The sequence below is a fragment of the Acipenser ruthenus genome, chromosome 2, assembly GCF_902713425.1.
Source record: "Acipenser ruthenus chromosome 2, fAciRut3.2 maternal haplotype, whole genome shotgun sequence".
Lineage (NCBI taxonomy): Eukaryota > Metazoa > Chordata > Actinopteri > Acipenseriformes > Acipenseridae > Acipenser > Acipenser ruthenus.
Window position 1 is genome coordinate 10,029,257 of NC_081190.1, and position 18,300 is coordinate 10,047,556.

General features: G+C 39.2%; 1 protein-coding gene across 1 annotated transcript; it reads right to left on the reverse strand.

Moving 5' to 3' along the window:
• Positions 1 to 158: 158 nt before the first annotated feature.
• On the reverse strand, positions 159 to 18,006 carry LOC117966184 (endoplasmic reticulum aminopeptidase 2-like). The gene is made up of 19 exons (XM_058988840.1): positions 17,891 to 18,006; positions 16,419 to 17,080; positions 14,987 to 15,125; positions 13,983 to 14,117; positions 12,298 to 12,418; positions 11,488 to 11,642; positions 10,350 to 10,463; positions 9,543 to 9,674; positions 8,691 to 8,822; positions 8,237 to 8,305; positions 7,544 to 7,719; positions 7,365 to 7,444; positions 6,932 to 7,115; positions 5,924 to 6,080; positions 5,436 to 5,620; positions 4,852 to 5,013; positions 3,305 to 3,445; positions 3,032 to 3,113; positions 159 to 2,479 (listed from the first exon to the last, which is right to left on the reverse strand). Exons 2-19 carry the CDS (start codon positions 16,919 to 16,921, stop codon positions 2,333 to 2,335), a joined length of 2,814 nt encoding a protein of 937 aa, XP_058844823.1. The 5' UTR covers positions 16,922 to 17,080; positions 17,891 to 18,006; the 3' UTR covers positions 159 to 2,332.
• Positions 18,007 to 18,300: the final 294 nt, after the last annotated feature.

Genomic DNA, 18,300 nt, shown 5'->3' on the forward strand with positions numbered 1-18,300 from the left:
GCCCTATATCTGAATGGTTTAGTCTTATCAATTATTTAACAATGTGTCCCAGTTTTGATCTTTGAAAATCTGGTCTTGAGAAAAATAAGCTTGCAAATACATACAGCCGACTGGCTTTGCAGGCCAGGCATGTCAGCAGTTGACAAAAAACAGGAAGCTTTAGAAAACATCATTTTATTTGATTTGATTTTAGAAAACAACATGATTTCATTTGATTTGATTTTAGAAAACAACATGATTTTATTTGATTTGATTTTAGAAAACAACATGATTTTATTTGATTTGATTTTAGAAAACAACATGATTTTATTTGATTTGATTTTAGAAAACAACATGATTTTATTTGTTTTCAAACAGTTTCAACACGTTTGACTTAAACAGCAGAAAAACAAAAACAAAAAATGTTAGGTTCGGTTAGGTATGGAAAGGTACGATTCATCAACAGAGTACGCAATACTATAGGATTTTGACAAGTAAAAAAGTACATATTTTAGAAGAGACTGCTGTTCTGTCTTGTGAGGGGACAAACCATTTTAACACGATACTAGCTTTATAACATTACCATTGTTCATCCTCTGTGCAGAAAAAGAGAACACAGAGGCCCGCTGTGCTGTTCAATGAAACATTATACTATCCGTGATTACAAAACACTTGATGAATTAAGTTTCTTTAAACATAGAGCTAACTAAACAGGTCCTCTAAAACAAATGGAAGAGCACATCATCACCTGTTACAAACCCGACTAGGGGAAGCACCATGGCGCTCCTTCATATATACAACATCGATATTCAGCAACCATGAGCAACGCTCACATCGTTTATATTGAGACAGAACACTCGTGCACTGAACAACCTCAAGTGTTGTTTCTGAGTATAACTGTTAGTGGGTGTACAGTAGTTACAGCAGCTAGTGCAAAAACTGCAGAATTACAGCTCACCCTGAGTGATGCTTTTCCTTTCCACACCAGAAAGCATCAGACATGCCTAAAACAACTAGTTTCTTACCTATACAATCTCTTGCACAGCAGAACAAAAAAATAAAATGACCATAATGCAAAAATCACTCTTAAACATATACAAGAAACTGGCACATGTTGGACACCAGTGCTAGGGACCCTTTACTGCTGAATTAGCCGTATCCAAGGGTAACTTGGATTAACTTGAGATATTGATTTACATGTACTGTAGATTGCACTGGATTATCCTGACTGCACTAAACTATATGCAAAATGGCTACGGTGTGCAACATGAAGACTCCCATTGCATAGCAGTTTGAGCCATTCCTTGTTTTCCTGTGAACATTTCTTGTAAATTACCTACCTGTACCGTAGGCGTGTGGTAAATTGTATTAATCTCATGTGAGGCTCTATTAACATGTATTAAAAACTGCAATGCAACGGGAGTCCTAAATTATATCTGGATGACTTCATACATTTTCATTTCTGTTATTACAGTATGTGTTGGTATATTTCATGATGTGATGTATGAAAGTGTGGTTTATGAGTATGTGGGAGGACTGAATTGAATTCAATGAAACGAGAGGGATTGAGAGAAGTGATAAGTGATATTTTGTGATATTCCATCCAGAACATACACATTTTATGGGGTTATTTGTGTGGGTGTTTGTTTGCTTAATCCTCAGTTTGTCGACCTGACACGTAACACCAGCGCCCCCTAAAGACGCACCAGTAAGTGAAGCTCATTTCTCATGGGCCCCTCGTTGACTGGGTTGATTGAGCACCTGGCTCACAGTCTTCATCTTACCAAGTTGCAGTGCTTCCATGTTATGCATGGATATATGGGTACTACAGGTGAAATAATTACTAGTTTTACAACTGCGAATTTTTGCACACAAAAGTAAGCGATGGTTACCTCATCTACCAACAGGTGCCAAAATCAAAGATGGTACATTGTTGAAGCATCCCACAGTGCTGTTCTAGAATGATACAATGCTGATGCATTCCAGAGTGCTGTTCTAGAACGACTCAATCGTAGAGACTTTGAAGGGGTAGTAGACTCTCCTAAGTAGAGTGCAACAGCCCAGTTCACCCATTGACGAATTCTTCATTTTGAGTCAGTTCAGGCACCTTACAGTACAGTATATAGGGCCTTAGTGACTAGGGTTGAAGCCACAAATCATAGAACAATAACTAATAACACATTCTTTCAACTCCACTCCAATTAAAAATAGCCTTTTTTTTCTAATCTCACACCATTAACAAACAGATGGAAAACATGTTGTCCAGCATTTCCAGTTGCAGGTTCCTCTTTCTTCAGTGCTGTTCTGATGTCACCAGTCTAGCCACAGTGCCCCCTCTTCAGTACAGGCGGTGTCACTGCAAGCTCTTCAGCAGCCAATCTCTCAGTGTCTCCAGGTTCCGTTCCAGCCACTTGATGTTTTTCTCCAGGTTCTCTATGGCAACCTGGGTGACCCTGAGCTGGGAAGATTGCTCTCTTATGGACTCAAAAAACATTTTCACCTGAAAAAGTTAAGTTTGTTTAGAGCCTTGTTGAATTTCTTAAACATCCTAATTGTGCAAAGCTTTATGTTACAAAGTACAGTATGTGGTAGGTGTATTTTAAAAACATTTAATATTTAGATGTATTTTAACAGTTGCCAAGGCAATAAACTACATAGAAAAATACATGTAGCTGCTCCTTCCTGAGCTGTGTCAAGCTGCTTTCATAGTGTTACAGCTGTTTTACTTTGCTCTGAAATGATGCCAGCACCTGTCGCAGGGCCTACTGTACAGTACGGCATTACAACTACTGCTTCCCCTTATGATTTTGCTGAAGATCACTAAATATTCCAGACTTTATTTTCAATGTGACAGAGGAAGCCAGTTTAGCCTGCCACAACACTACATGTTAATGTCCTGTGCACACACTCACTGCACAGGAAGTGTACTTATAGTGTTGTGGCAGGAAGAATAGGCTTCACCCATCAAAATGAAAATGGTCTGGAAATATTTTTACTACAGTATGTATTAAAGGAATACCAGCTTTTAAAAAATGAATAAATAGGACTGTACCTCCTCCAGTTCTTCCCTGGAAGAAAATTGAGCTGTTGTGCCAATAATGATATTTCTTATACAGGATGATCCCAGATGAAATCTGTGGAGAAAAATGAGATCATTTAAATGTATTTCCCTTTTAAAAGCAAGGGAAGCTTGAGCACCTTGTATTACAGGTAGAGAGAGGTCAGTGTCTCTTTACAGTGATCAGCTCAGGCGATGTAATCTATTAATAACATCACAATGAACACATCTGAAAACAAGCAAGCCTATGACATGGAAAATACCTACTTTTCCACAAGTTCACTCCAGTGTTTCTTAACAAAATCCCATGCTAGGAAATGTCCGATGGGATTCCTGCTCACGCTGTAGATAACTGTGGACAGATCCTGTGTCCTGATCACATCCCCCTCCATTCCCAGCTCCAGCAATCTGGAATGGGAAAGACATTCAGAATGAATGAACAAGACTAGCCTGTTCAGGGCTGATAGGGCCTGCAGGTTCCCATAGACCAGCATAGCCATCGATCTCTAGGGCTCACCCAGAATGAAGACGTGACGCTTGTCCTTAAAGAGTAATCAGCTTCTCTCAATTACATTTTCATTATTTATTTCTGTACTATTAATTTGCAATCAGTACGAGTGGTCTTAAATATAACTCAGTTATTGTTTGTTTCTTTTGTGTTCTTAAAGTGCTTTGTTTTTAAGTGTGTGTTAAGGTAATAACTGCTCAAAAACACAGCATATCAGCAGAGCCAGTGAAAAACACAGCATATCAGCAGAGCCAGTGAAAAACACAGCATATCAGCAGAGCCAGTGAAAAACACAGCATATCAGCAGAGCCAGTGAAAAACACGGTATATCAGGTTAGCCAGTGAAAAACACAGTATATCAGGTTAGCCAGTGAAAAACACAGTATATCAGGTTAGCCAGTGAAAAACACAGTATATCAGGTTAGCCAGTGAAAAACACAGCATATCAGGTTAGCCAGTGAAAAACACAGCATATCAGCAGAGCCAGTGAAAAACACAGCATATCAGCAGAGCCAGTGAAAAACACAGCATATCAGCAGAGCCAGTGAAAAACACAGCATATCAGCAGAGCCAGTGAAAAACACAGCATATCAGCAGAGCCAGTGAAAAACACAGCATATCAGCAGAACCTGTGAAAAACACAGCATATCAGCAGAGCCAGTGAAAAACACAGCATATCAGCAGAACCTGTGAAAAACACAGCATATCAGCAGAGCCAGTGAAAAACACAGCATATCAGCAGTCTGTGAAAAACACAGCATATCAGCAGAACCAGTTAAAAACACAGCATATCAGCAGAGCCAGTGAAAAACACAGCATATCAGCAGAGCCTATGAAAAACTCAGCATATCAGCAGAGCCAGTGAAAAACACAGTATATCAGCAGAGCCAGTGAAAAACACAGCATATCAGCAGATCCTGTGAAAAACACAGCATATCAGCAGAGCCAGTGAAAAACACAGCATATCAGCAGAGCCAGTGAAAAACACAGCATATCAGCAGAGCCAGTGAAAAACACAGCATATCAGCAGAGCCTATGAAAAACACAGTATATCAGGTTAGCCAGTGAAAAACACAGCATATCAGCAGAGCCTGTGAAAAAAACACAGGATATGAGCAATTTCAAGAAGAACCACTCGGAATGATTGAAACATCAGAAAAGGCTAAGGAGACAGTAAAAAAAAACAACAACATACACCTTAAGTTTGAATTCAGCCACACATACAACAAAAAAAATCAACTTGTTTGCATTTGATCCATGTTCGGTAAAACCAGAGTGGATTGCATTTGTACCCTGCTGTACATACCTTAACAGCTTCCCGGTGTCCTTGCTGCTTGTTAAGGCTCCCAATATTTTATTCTTCTCGGCCCCCGACATTGAGACCTGGTACTTCTCCAGCAGGTACGCCCATCCCTCAGCGCTCTGAGCTCCAATAGAATACACTGTCTCAATCACATCCGTGGGTAAACTGCAAGCACAAGAGGCTACTGGGGATCATGCCACAAAAGGGTTTTACTGCAGTTGTAGAAATGCAATACAGATCCATGTAGCATTGCTTTACTACAGCAGCAGTTACACTCACTTATTTCATATACGTGCCAGGGTGTGTTATCCCCTATGCATTTACCAACTGCTTGTGAATTGTGGATTTTACTCCTAGTGCCCAAGCAGAATCGCTCCCTGAAGAAATTACACTTTGTTTTATTGTATGTTTTTATCAGAAGCATTAGGTCTTTAAATAATATGCTTGTAGGTTTGATGTAAATATTATCACCATATTATTTAAAGGCATAATGCCACATGCTGCCAGCAGTTTGGAATCATAGAAGCTCAGCCTGCAGAGCTAGATACAGATACAGTGAGAGAAAACAAGAGTACAAGTCCAAGAACCTGAGAGTGCTGTTGGATTCAACCCAATCAGTGAAGAGCTGGTGTGCCTTTTTAACACAAGGAGGGTAGCCGAGGTCACAGGCCAGTCCTAGGACCTCAGAGCGAAGCCTTCTGTCTGACACTGAGCCTTCGTCGCTCCAGGTCTGCTTGTCGATCACAGCCTTGAAGTACTGCAGGATATAATTCTGGACACATGCAGTACTCAGATTAATCAGTGAAGACATCAATGGTGGTTTTTCATATGCTGGGGTCTATTTTAATGAGCAAATCAAATGGTGGATCTAGCCAAGATTGAAACCATCTGAAGTTTCCTAGCAATTGACCCATTTATAAAAGCCACTAAATACAATACAATAGAGTGGGAAGAGATTTAGGGTGGCAGTATTAAGACCCAAAACCTGTTTGCATTATTAAACAGACCCCTGTGAGTTTCAATGGTTAACATTACACAGATGGTGTGTATATTTTGCAAATTGATTTAAACATGCCTTTAAGTTTTGAGCCACGTCTGTGATGTTTCTCTTCTCTATCATTCGGTAGAAGGCCTCCAGGTAGCCCAGTCCTTGCAGCAGGGGGATGTTATGGGCTTCGTGTCTGAGGTAGCGACTCAGATCAAGGGCTCGGTCCAGAGTCAGCCTCCCTGCACTGGAGACAAGAAACTTCATGAAGCCTCACCACAAGTCTGATTAGAATGTTTTCATTGATTAATGAACACTCGTTCTTTGCTCATTTTACACCTTACAGAAAATACCACAACCAGGCACATAGGTACTATACCCCAAGACTCTGGAAAACAGTTCCCAAAGATGACCATGATCTGCAGCAAAGTGCAATAATTCATATCACATATTGAAACTAATTTGTTTGGTAATTTATTGTGACTGCTGCGTATAACCTGACCACTTTACTGCATTTAAAGAAGTCCCTATTAAAATAAGCCCCTAGTTTGTAGTTTTTAAACAAAAGATTAGTTTAAATAAATGACTTGATCAATCACAATGTGTAAATGGTAGTAAACATAAATGAAATCTTTATATCATTTAACAGGATTAGAAAACAATATATTTGTGAAAGGCTGTTATGATAGAAGAGACATCCTAAATCGTTTCAGAGATACCTGACTGCCTGTCTTTCCAAGCGCACTGGTTATTGTACTACATGGTGTTATTTCTTCTCCCTAGGTTCTTATGGGATATTTAGTGCAAGTTCTCTGTTTTTTTGGTTTCAACAACCTCCAGCTGGTGGCGCCAAAGTGCTATTTTAAAATGAAAGCAAGAGAGAAAAAAAAATATTTTCTGTGGTTTAACCGGTTTGCATTATTCTGTATTTTCCAATGCATGGCTTTCGGTTTGGAATTAAGAGCATGGACCCTTGCAGGAAATATCACAGGACTCTCCAATTCCTTATTATGAAGGTGAAGTCCTATACGGAAACAAGCTTGCAGACTCAATCCATTGCAACAACACAACACAGAGCAGACTGCAAGACAGTGTTACCTGACCAGCTGGAATGCATTGTGGATGAGGTTGCTTCTGTCCTTGTGGCTCAGAGCAGTGTGGTTCCGATCCAGTAAGTGAATCAGCGAGTCCCATCCATCTCCCTCATAATGTACAACATAATATCCATTCATATCAGCATTGAACTTCACCCAGCTCACCTCTCCCTCCAGCTCAATGGTATCTGCATTACAACAATTAGAAGAATACAGGCAGTGACAATCACTGAGAAGCATTCTCACAAAGCTCTTTAAAATGGCACAGATTATGCTCTCAATTTTTACATACACAGTATGTTAGTTACTTTTGTACATTGACCAATTTAACAAAGTGTGCTTTCCTTCAAAATGTAAGTCAATTTATGGCAGAAGCAATCTAAGTGTTACCAGTGTGAATAAACCATTTACTGTACACGGTTACATTGATGGAATACCTGACTGTGTCTCCAGCAGATGTCTACCAATGTTTTTTGAGTTACTTGTGATGTAGGTCAAAGGAACATGCCAAAGGTAGCTGGAACACAGAAGTTAAAAGACAGATGAAGATTATTAAACGGCATGTGGCCCTTCAGAACCACAGCAGCAATGCAGAGAGTGGCAGGCTGGATTGTACCCTTGCTGCAGAGAGGACCACACAGGGTCACTGTGGAGAACAGCCTTCAGGAACCTCTCCTGTCTCAGTGTGACTGTGCTCCCCCTGCGCTCCACAATGATCAGAGGGATTCCTTTCTGAAGAGTCCAGGTGTTCATCATCGCCTTCAAATCCAGGTGCTCCCCAGCATACTGGTACTGCACAAGTACAAACAGACATGAACAACGTACTGTTCTCTCTCAGTGAATCTCCATCCCTTTTGACAGTTCCATTTTAAACCTCGTTCATTTTCACAATCTGAACAGCCTATTAATCAGAGGTTCTCACACTTTTTGTTTTTGTCTGGGGCACCCCTTTATGAATAGGGACCACCAAATGAAAACCGAGTAAGTGTAAATGTTTAAGTATAATATTGGTTGTAAGTATCATAAAGCCTGTCTCTCACCGCGACAGTCAAAGAACATATTTCTGTACGTTTTACAAAACAGAAGTTTCTAGATTTTCCTGGGGACCCCCTGGTCACCTGCTGCTGCCTTCCAGTGGTCCTTGGACCCCCAGTTTCAGAACCTTTTTGATCAGGTTCCAGCATGACTGAAAACTGACTTGAATCAGGGAGATACAACCGTGTTTCTGTCTGAAAACTGACTTGAATCACAGAGATACAACCGTGTATCTGTCTGAAAACTGATTAAACAAATGTATCAGTATACTTACTGCATTTTTTGAAGCCTGACTGCTGCTATAGCAGAATTCACCTGATGTGAAGTCTTCTTCACTGCAGGTCTGGTAATAAAAGACACATAACAGTCAATATTTAAAGTGTTGTATCTGATCATTTCATCAACTTTAGGCATACATTTTTAAATGGCATGTTTCTAAACTTTAATATGTGGAATCTGTTGCTAGATTCAATGACACTTTTGAATTCAGTTACTTTCAATATTTTTGTAATTCTGACTTTTGTATTCATCCATTCAGTATTTTACAAACAATTTTGTCAAATCAGGTTAGTCTGTTTAGAATGGGGACAGTGAGAGATGTCGCTGTGTGTTGATGGAGAGGGCGTGTGGTGAGGATATAAAAAGGGTTTCCAGACAGTGAGAGAAGTGGCTGTGTATTGGTGGAGAGGGCGTGTGGTGACTGAGGATATAAAAAGGGTTTCCAGTACATTTGCAATGCTGTTCCACAAGTCTTCATTCTTGGCATTTCTGTAGCTGAACTTCTTCAGATAGCGAACGATCCCACTCTGGAAAATGTCTTCAGTGAGAAAGCTCCTCAGCATGTGTAGAATACAGGCCCCCTGGGTTGTCAAATACAACAAGATATTCAATTAAGTATATTGATACAGTTTCATAAACAAGTTATATAACAGTTCTGTAATATATATATATATATACACACACACACACACATATATATATATATATATATATATATATATATATATATATATATATATATATATATATATATATATATATATATATATATATATATATAACCTTGACATTGGTGTGCTACAGCAGTCTGAAATGTCTTTGAATCAGAAGGCTTGTGTAATAGATTGATGCATTGACAACATAAAGAGATGCACACTTCACTGCTGCTGAACCAAAGCTGTGTATTGTGCAGACCTGTCACACATATATCTATACCCAATAGTGCCATCTCCTGCATGCAGCGAAAGCTGTATTAAACAGTGTTACAGAGTGACTGGGAACTGCAACATAATCCCGAACAGACTGGAGTCACAACATGACAGCTTGTATCAGATAGTTTGTATCAGATGGAAATGGCATTACACTAAGATTAGCTATACTGTTTATTTCTTTGCGTTTAATTCTGGATACACATATAGACCATACATTGTGCTGTAACACACAAGATTATGTGTACCCCACTCAAGGTCAGAGTGTCCAGCCGTGGACCCCTGGTATGTGGATCAGCTTGTATCGTACAACACCCTACAATCATGCATGCTCTGGCTTCCATGCCAGCTGCATGGAAACAGTGACCGCACCTTGTCATATGAGACAGTATCGAACATTTCCTTTATCTGCGTGGGGTTCTCTGCTGCGCTGGATATGGGGCGGGACGAGTTCATGGAATCCCTTCCAATGGCCGCAAAGCAGGTGCCCAGCAAGTAGTCCCCCTGAAAGAGAAGAGAGCCTTGGAAGTTAGGGTTACTTTGTATCATCTAGATTCCACAGTCCATTGTGTTACTATACAGAACATACATGCATACACTATACACAACGGATCTGCTGCTGACACTATACATAACTGACACAGATTGTTCTAATTCATTTCTTACAAGTTAAACGCTTCCATCCTCGAGGTCAGATCCCTAAAAGAATTGAATCTGTTCAGTCTTGAACAAAGAAGACTACACAGCGATCTGATTCAAGCTTTCAAAATTCTAAAAAGGTACTGACAATGTCAACCCAGGGAACTTTTTCAACCTCAAAAAAGAAACAAGGACCAGGGGTCACAAATGGAGATTATATAAAGAGGCATTCAGAGCAGAAAATAGGAGGCATTTTTTTACACAGAGAATTGTGTCTGGGATCCTTCAAGAAGCTGCTTGATGATATTCTGGGATCAATACGCTACTAACAACCAAACGAGCAAGATGGGCTGAATGGCCTCCTCTCGTTTATAAACTTTCTTATGTTCTTATTCTGAGCAGGTGTAGTATGGTGTGACGCAACCAGTATACAGACTTGAAGTTTAATTGTTATGTAGTTCTATCCATTCCCAATTATTGTTCATGTCCTTCGGGTTTAAAAAGACAAAAGATCACCAAGTAAAGGGTAGTAGTACTGACCACTTGCAGTTCAGGATAAGTGGCATCCACTGAGACAAACTCCATGTATCTGGCAAACCCCTCATTTAACCAGATGTCATTCCACCACTGCATGGTCACCAGGTTACCGAACCACTGGAGGGGAACAAAGGAAACAGGGGGGTTATACCCAAAGGAAAGGGCTTTCTACAAATGCTTCTAGAAACAGAAGCAACAATTCTTGAAAATCACTTCTGACGGCTCTAAAAACAGGAAAGAATGAATCTGTTTTATTTAGCGACAAAGTCACCACCCAGTGTAACAATGTACTATAGATGGCTTTTTGCAGAAAATACAAAAACATGAGAAAAGGCAAAAAATCAATTGTGAACACGTTGCAAAGAGAAAGGACTTTTGTGCTGCTAACTGTAACCATGTGTTGAGGAATTGTAAATTACACAGCCCCTGAAGGGACAACTTTGGTCTGAATTTATTTAGTATCAGTTCACCAGCAAAAATAGAGGACTATTATGCAGTTATCCTGATGCTAATGCATTACAAACCTGGCTGGTCCTGACCTATGCTGTACCTTTATATTCAATACTTTATTATATTTTTAAAGTGTACATTTCTATCTAAACTTGTCGTTTTTTTACTGGTACCTCAGAGGAATCAGCATATTTGTACCATATATGGATGAATCCAAGTCACTATGCAGTGTTGACAATACAAGACCATTCACAAACTGCGTTTCCATACAGTAACACTTTACAGTAAGTGTCTAATCACTGTGTATTTACATAGTAGTTACTTAGTAAACACATGTGTACTTACACATACTTACAATGTTATTATGCACAGCTACATGATCTAACCCTAACCCCACTAACCCTAACTCTGAACCTAACTCCCTAACCCTAACTCTAAGCCTAACCCTTTTCTGATACAATTGTGTACTTACATATATCATGCAAAAAGATTGACACATTAAGTACATTGTAACTATGCACAATAACATTGTAAACATGTACAATTACACATGTATGCACTATGTAACTGCTATGTAAATACTCAGTAATTACAGACACTTACTGTAAAGCATTACCCCGTATTCTATCCTGACAGTGTCATTTTTCACAAGCTCTTATCAGCACAGCTAGAAGACACAGGAGATGTTTACCTGATGGGCCAGTTCGTGGCCGATCACCATGGTAACCCAGAGCTTATCTGAGGCTGAGGAGGTCTCAGCATCGAACAGCAGGGCGGTCTCCCTGTAAGTGGTTAAGCCCCAGTTCTCCATAGCACCGGACTGGAAGTCAGGAATAGCAACCAGATCTAATAAATACAATAGGTGGCTTTCTGTAGATACGGCTTGCAAATCACAGAACAAACCTCTGTACCCATCTTATCCAGCAATAACACACATAAATACATGCTTTACACACATACACTTTGGCCAGCAGGTGCTTTAAACAGTATGTCTATGTCTTTCTGTATTTATTCCATGACCCCTTGTTTTATTAGTGGAGGGGTGGGGGGGTGGGGGGGGGGTATAACAAACCCTAAATATAACAGGATCTAAAGCCGAGTTAGAATTAAATGCACAATACAGTATGTTGAGATCACTGAGCTCAGAGGAGCAGGCAATGCTGGAAATCTAGGTTAGCGCCTTGCCAGTTCCAACTGATCTTTATATTTCTGTACAAAACGAATACACATGCTTGTGCTAGTTTCACAAAATACACAGCCAACTCTGCTTCTTACTCTATTTCACATGTATCTTTTTCTTTTACTTAGAGACAGTATAGTACAGTAAATGAAGGAGAATGCTGGGGTTGGTCAACATTGGGGAATGTTAGAACTCTAGCATTTATATACAATTTAAATTACATTTAAAGGCACATTCTAGTGGCTGCCTTAATGATTTAGGTACTAAGATGAAAAACAGCATTGTGTGCCAGCTGGCCCAGCCTGGCGAATCGCAGCTTACCCTGTTTGGGCAGAGGGTAGTAGATATTGAAGTACTGCTCGTAGAACTCCAGGAGTTTCACTGCTGCTTCCAGAGCATAATGGGTTTGGTCCCACTTGTCTGGCACAGCATAAATGGAAACCTGCATAAGGAAGTTCAAAACTTTGTTAGATGAAGGTGGTACAGTCAGCGCTGCCTAATCGGGATGTCTGCTTAAATGGGATACAACTCTGGGAGACGGTTCTTCCCTATGCTATTTATGTTGTTCAATTTAATTTAATTCATTTAATTGGAATACAGTATTTTCAAATGGTGTGAAATTATGTAAACCACGTTGAACTCTTGAAGGAGCTGGAGTCTCCTGTGGTTTCTCAGGCTGCTGTGGCAAAGAAAGTTGGCGTGTCTTGCCTTGTGATAAGATGTGATTTCATTCTTTTTCATTTCATTTAATTTAGAAATTAAAAACAGCAATTCATTTTGTTTAGGAATAAAAAAAGAACAATTGACATGTTTTACATGATGTATTTAATATGTATTCATAATGTGATGTCATTTCATTCTGTTTCTTTTCATTTAGAAATAAAAAAAAACAGTACAAATACTTCTCCACTCTTGCACATGTTGTAAATTATGAATGTAAGTGTGACTAAGGTCCTCTCAAATGCCTCTCATTTAATTGGGACAGCCACTTATTCAGGATATGTTTACATGTCCCGATAAAGCTGCACTCTCTGTATATCAGTGCTAGATTTTCCCCACTTTAAAATTTATTTTTAAACACTGTAGCTCAGTTTTCTTCAAGCTGAATGAAAATGTATTGTAGATCAAATACTTACTATCCCTATCAAAAGCTTTTCAAGCTTTTTATACTTCTGTGGCAGGATAGCAGCAGAGGGAAGACTCAGACAGAAAATGCAGTGAAACCAAAATATTTTAATTGACAAAACACAAATAAAAAGGCACGATGGCCAACCAAAAAGACGAACACAAAAACAGGCTCTAAACCCGAACTATACAAAAAGACTCACTCACTCACTCACTCACTCACTCACTCACTCACTCACTCACTCACTCACTCACTCACTCACTCACTCACTCACTCACTCACTCACTCACTCACTCACGTCTTCTCACTGTTACAAACACTCACCCCCTAACATACCCAACCACTCCCTTTTATACAGGTGCCTGGGCTAATTGGGCAATTCGCACCTCATTAGCCCAGGCACATTCCACACATTCCTCACACAAATTCACTGAACCACACCCCAAACTCACTCATATCCACTCTAAACAATACAAAAAACACAAAACCACCACAAAATAGGCTGCACCCCATTACAACTTCTTAATAAACATGTTATTAAAGACTGCTCGTACCTCTTTAAGCACATTTCCTTTTGTAAAACTCAATGTCTTCGCATGCCAATGTCAAACTAGATGTAAATAAAGCGTATTCTGTAGCGGTTACAAACACTGTAGCACTGGCTACACACAGAGAACAAACGCATTGGCTGCATGTGTGGAATAAGCCATCCCAGCAATCGCCAGAAGGACTAGAACGTGTACAAATAGAACAGACAATAGCCTTATTGGAGGGTGAGGTTGACACTGATGATGCTTCCAATGGAACTCAATAAACCCTTTGTCTTCACAAGCATTACATTAGAAATGGATGTTAGCGTTCAGTGCTGTAAAAAACCCACCTCTATTCCAGTTGAAGTTATCTGACTGACTGACTTGAAGTCGCACACAATAAAGGCCACTAGATAGGTGCTCATCCTCACGCTCACATCAAAGTGATCTTCAAATATTCCACCCCCCAACTCCACTGTTTTCAACTATTGGAAAAAAGACAAAGTTACCATTAGTATCTGATGATGTGACTTTTCAACTCCAACAGTAATGCTGGACTCACAGTAATAGAAGGAGTGCATGGCAGATTTGTTAGGTCACAGATGTGCTTGCAACTAGGATTCTACAGGCACTGAAAAACTATTCAAATTCAGAACAGGAGCAACAGATCAGTAAACATCACAGAGGCATCTGAAGCTATTTAACAGAAAGACATACACTGAGGAGACTCACAAGTACTGTTATTGATGCTGGTTCACATAATCTAACACACAAAACACTCTCTTGAAACAGAGCTTCCAGTGTATTTAACAGCCGGGGGGAACTGGGACCCAAGTTTTTAAAACGCTACACAGCACAAAACCTAATAGACCCTGCCTAATCTTAAATTTCCCAAACTGTGCTCCGTGAGAATATCCCAGGAGGTCCCTAACTAGCCTCCAGATTAGACAGCTGTACTGTACTGTACCCATTTCTATATACAGTACCAAAACCAGCAATCTACAGGACTACACATATCACAGAATACAATAAAAAAAAAAACAGGTTTCAACATTATTTACCCAATGTTACCGAATGATAAAATACTCAAATTAACCAATCACTGATAAAATGTAACCAAATAAAAATATGTTTAGACTGTACAACTGTGCACAGTCTGTATGTGTGTGTGTGTGTGTGTACAGTTTGTTGTACAAATACTTTCAAGCGTTACATACATATGTGCTGTAAAAGCCTGCACAAACTGTGAAAGAGAAAAGAGATTAGCTTTGTGAATCCATTCAGTTACTCTCCTGCATATATGGGATTATTTCCAGATAAACAAAACGCAATCCTGGAGTTCAACAGCAAATACCTTGGGCATGTTGGAAAGGGCGATGTGTTTATCGCCTCTTCTTATTACCACTGAGTAGTTTGCCTTAAACACAGGTTCATCAAAGCAAGGGAAAGCCATCCGTGCTGAAGTGGGTTCGAAGTGAGTAGATGCCAGAACTCTAAAGAATAATGAAAACCCATGAGGTCACTGTAACAGAACACTAAAGAATAATGAAAACCCATGAGGTCACTGTAACAGAACACTAAAGAATAATGAAAACCCATGAGGTCACTAACAGAACACTACAGAATAATGAAAACCCATGAGGTCACTTTAACAGAACTCTAAAGAATAATGAAAACCCATGAGGTCACTAACAGAACACTAAAGAATAATGAAAACCCATGAGGTCACAGTAACAGAACACTAAAGAATAATGAAAACCCATGAGGTCACTTTAAGAGAACACTAAAGAAAAATGAAAACCCATGAGGTCACTTTAACAGAACTCTAAAGAATAATGAAAACCCATGAGGTCACTAACAGAACACTAAAGAATAATGAAAACCCATGAGGTCACTTTAACAGAACTCTAAAGAATAATGAAAACCCATGAGGTCACTTTAACAGAACACTAAAGAATAATGAAAACCCATGAGGTCACTTTAACAGAACTCTAAAGAATAATGAAAACCCATGAGGTCACTAACAGAACACTAAAGAATAATGAAAACCCATGAGGTCACTGTAACAGAACACTAAAGAATAATGAAAACCCATGAGGTCACTAACAGAACACTACAGAATAATGAAAACCCATGAGGTCACTGTAACAGAACACTAAAGAATAATGAAAACCCATGAGGTCACTAACAGAACACTAAAGAATAATGAAAACCCATGAGGTCATTGTAACAGAACACTAAAGAATAATGAAAACCCATGAGGTCACTAACAGAACACTACAGAATAATGAAAACCCATGAGGTCACTGTAACAGAACACTAAAGAATAATGAAAACCCATGAGGTCACTAACAGAACACTAAAGAATAATGAAAACCCATGAGGTCACTGTAACAGAACACTAAAGAATAATGAAAACCCATGAGGTCACTAACAGAACACTAAAGAATAATGAAATAGTGAAATGTAATAGCAAAAAAGTCGGACCCGCTGCCAATATTTTATGCCTCCCCAATTTTTGGGGCCACCAGCAGCTACTGCATGTGCCAAGAAATATTATTATATGACTGTTATGCATTGCTGTGATAAAAGTCAACTCAATTTTACAATTTCATCCCAACTGCAAAAGTACACAGATAGAAAGCACATTTTGATATTCATACTGATTTTTAATACCTAATTCTGACTGTACGCCAAAACTATGGTAACGGATTCTCGTTTTAACTAATGCCTAGAGCCTTTTACATTTTATAAGTGGTGTAATTCATTAAAGGTTTTAGCCTTACCGTGTTTCGCCATCTTTTGAGCGGTAAGTACTTTTATAGAAACCATAAAAGCCATCAGATAAGTTGGCTGCATAATCGATACAAATAAAGTACTTTCCTCCAGGAAGCAACATGTCAGATGAAACGAGGGCTATCTGTTCGTGGGGCGGGTACTCCAGCACCTGCAGCGGCTTTCTTGATTGGCTGGCTCCAGTCTCTTCCTCAATGATTGCCTTGGTGATTAGGAGATCTTTACTGTGCAGGATGATGGAGTCGGTGCTCTGCATGACATCCACTTCAATTCTGACCGAGGCGCTGAAGTTCAGAGTGGTGAGGTTGGGGTGCACAAGGAGGTGATAGTGGGCAGGAATGACAGTATCTGGGAGTCTCAGCATGTTCCAGGGAAATGGCTCACCGTTTGTAGCCACAGGAGTCAGTCCCTGAAACAATCTTTGGCTGCCTTGGGCATAATTTGGGGCAATTACAGAACACAGAACAAAAGCCAATACTACCATTAACACCATCGTTAGGATTCAAAAATATATCTATGAAATAAGTGGTTAAAAAAAGATCTAAACAACTTTGCAGTCACGTGGAGATGTTGCTGCGTATTTGTGTTTCTTGACCGACTGAAGAGCCCAGTTATGGTAATTAAGAATACTTGACAGTGAAGTGTGTGCAGCCTGAAAAAAAAGAAACAAAGAAACAGAAAATTAACCTAAAAAACACAACTGTTCAACTGTTGTGGATTCAAAAAGATTGTTAAAAGTCATAAAATTAAAAAAAGAGTGTGGATGGAATAAAGGTAAATGTCTGCCAGAGAAACTGATATGCAACATGTAAAAAAACTTGTTTTCAATTGGCAGCATTCATGTTCAGCCTACATACTATTCATTTTGCATTTACTGTAGTCAGAGATTTTGCATTGTTGCTGAAATAACAGAATACCTTTTCTTTTCAGGAAGATAATCTTTCAGCTGCAGGAGCTTACATTTAAAATAGGGCGCGAAAATGCAAGTAATATTGCAGGGCAGTAAAAAACAAAGTTCAACGACATGACAGCATTGCAAGTTTGACATTTTTAAATTTGTGAAAGGATGGAGCGTTATTGATTGCTGTATACAACTTTCTTATTAATGGTTGGCCTTGTACTGTACAACAGTACACTGTCAATACATTCCAAGCTAGAATGTAATAGCAATACACAGTACTTAAATTATATGCAATAGCAATTCAAAACAATGTATCTTACATTACTGTAATAATTATATACATACTGAATAGATGACCTGCTAAATAGCCTCAATTTTCAAGGTAACAGTAGGCTGCATTGACAAGCTATTATCACAAGTGCCTCAGACACCACGTAAGAAAATAAAACATGAAACACTGTTGTTCTAAAGCACGTGCACAACGCTGTTAGCAACAACATGCAGTGCATGTGAAATCAGCTTCTTATCGTGTAGAAAGCACCATGTTAGGAACCAAATTACCTTTATTTGTGCTGCATCATTCAGGCCCTGCACTCTCTCCTCTCAGTGTGTCCTGCTTTTATTTTCACTTTCATTTCTGTGACCCACAATCCATTGAGCTTCTAATCTGTTGCTCCTGGCTCGTATGAATGAAGAATGAATAAACATGCACGTCTTTATTGTATTATTTGATGTTATAAAGGGATGTGTTATGGTAAAAGTTCAGCTCTGGTAAATATTAAGTTTTAACGGTAACTGTCAACATGTACCAAGTAAGGTGATAAATGTCCGGATTATGAAGAAAAATATTGCTTTTCGGACATTTACTGAAGCTTTTAGGTTATTCTTGAGATGTACCGGTAAATGTCCCTAGTAAAGTGGTATATTTATTTCTGACATTTGCTGCTTTACTTTATAAATGTCGACATTTA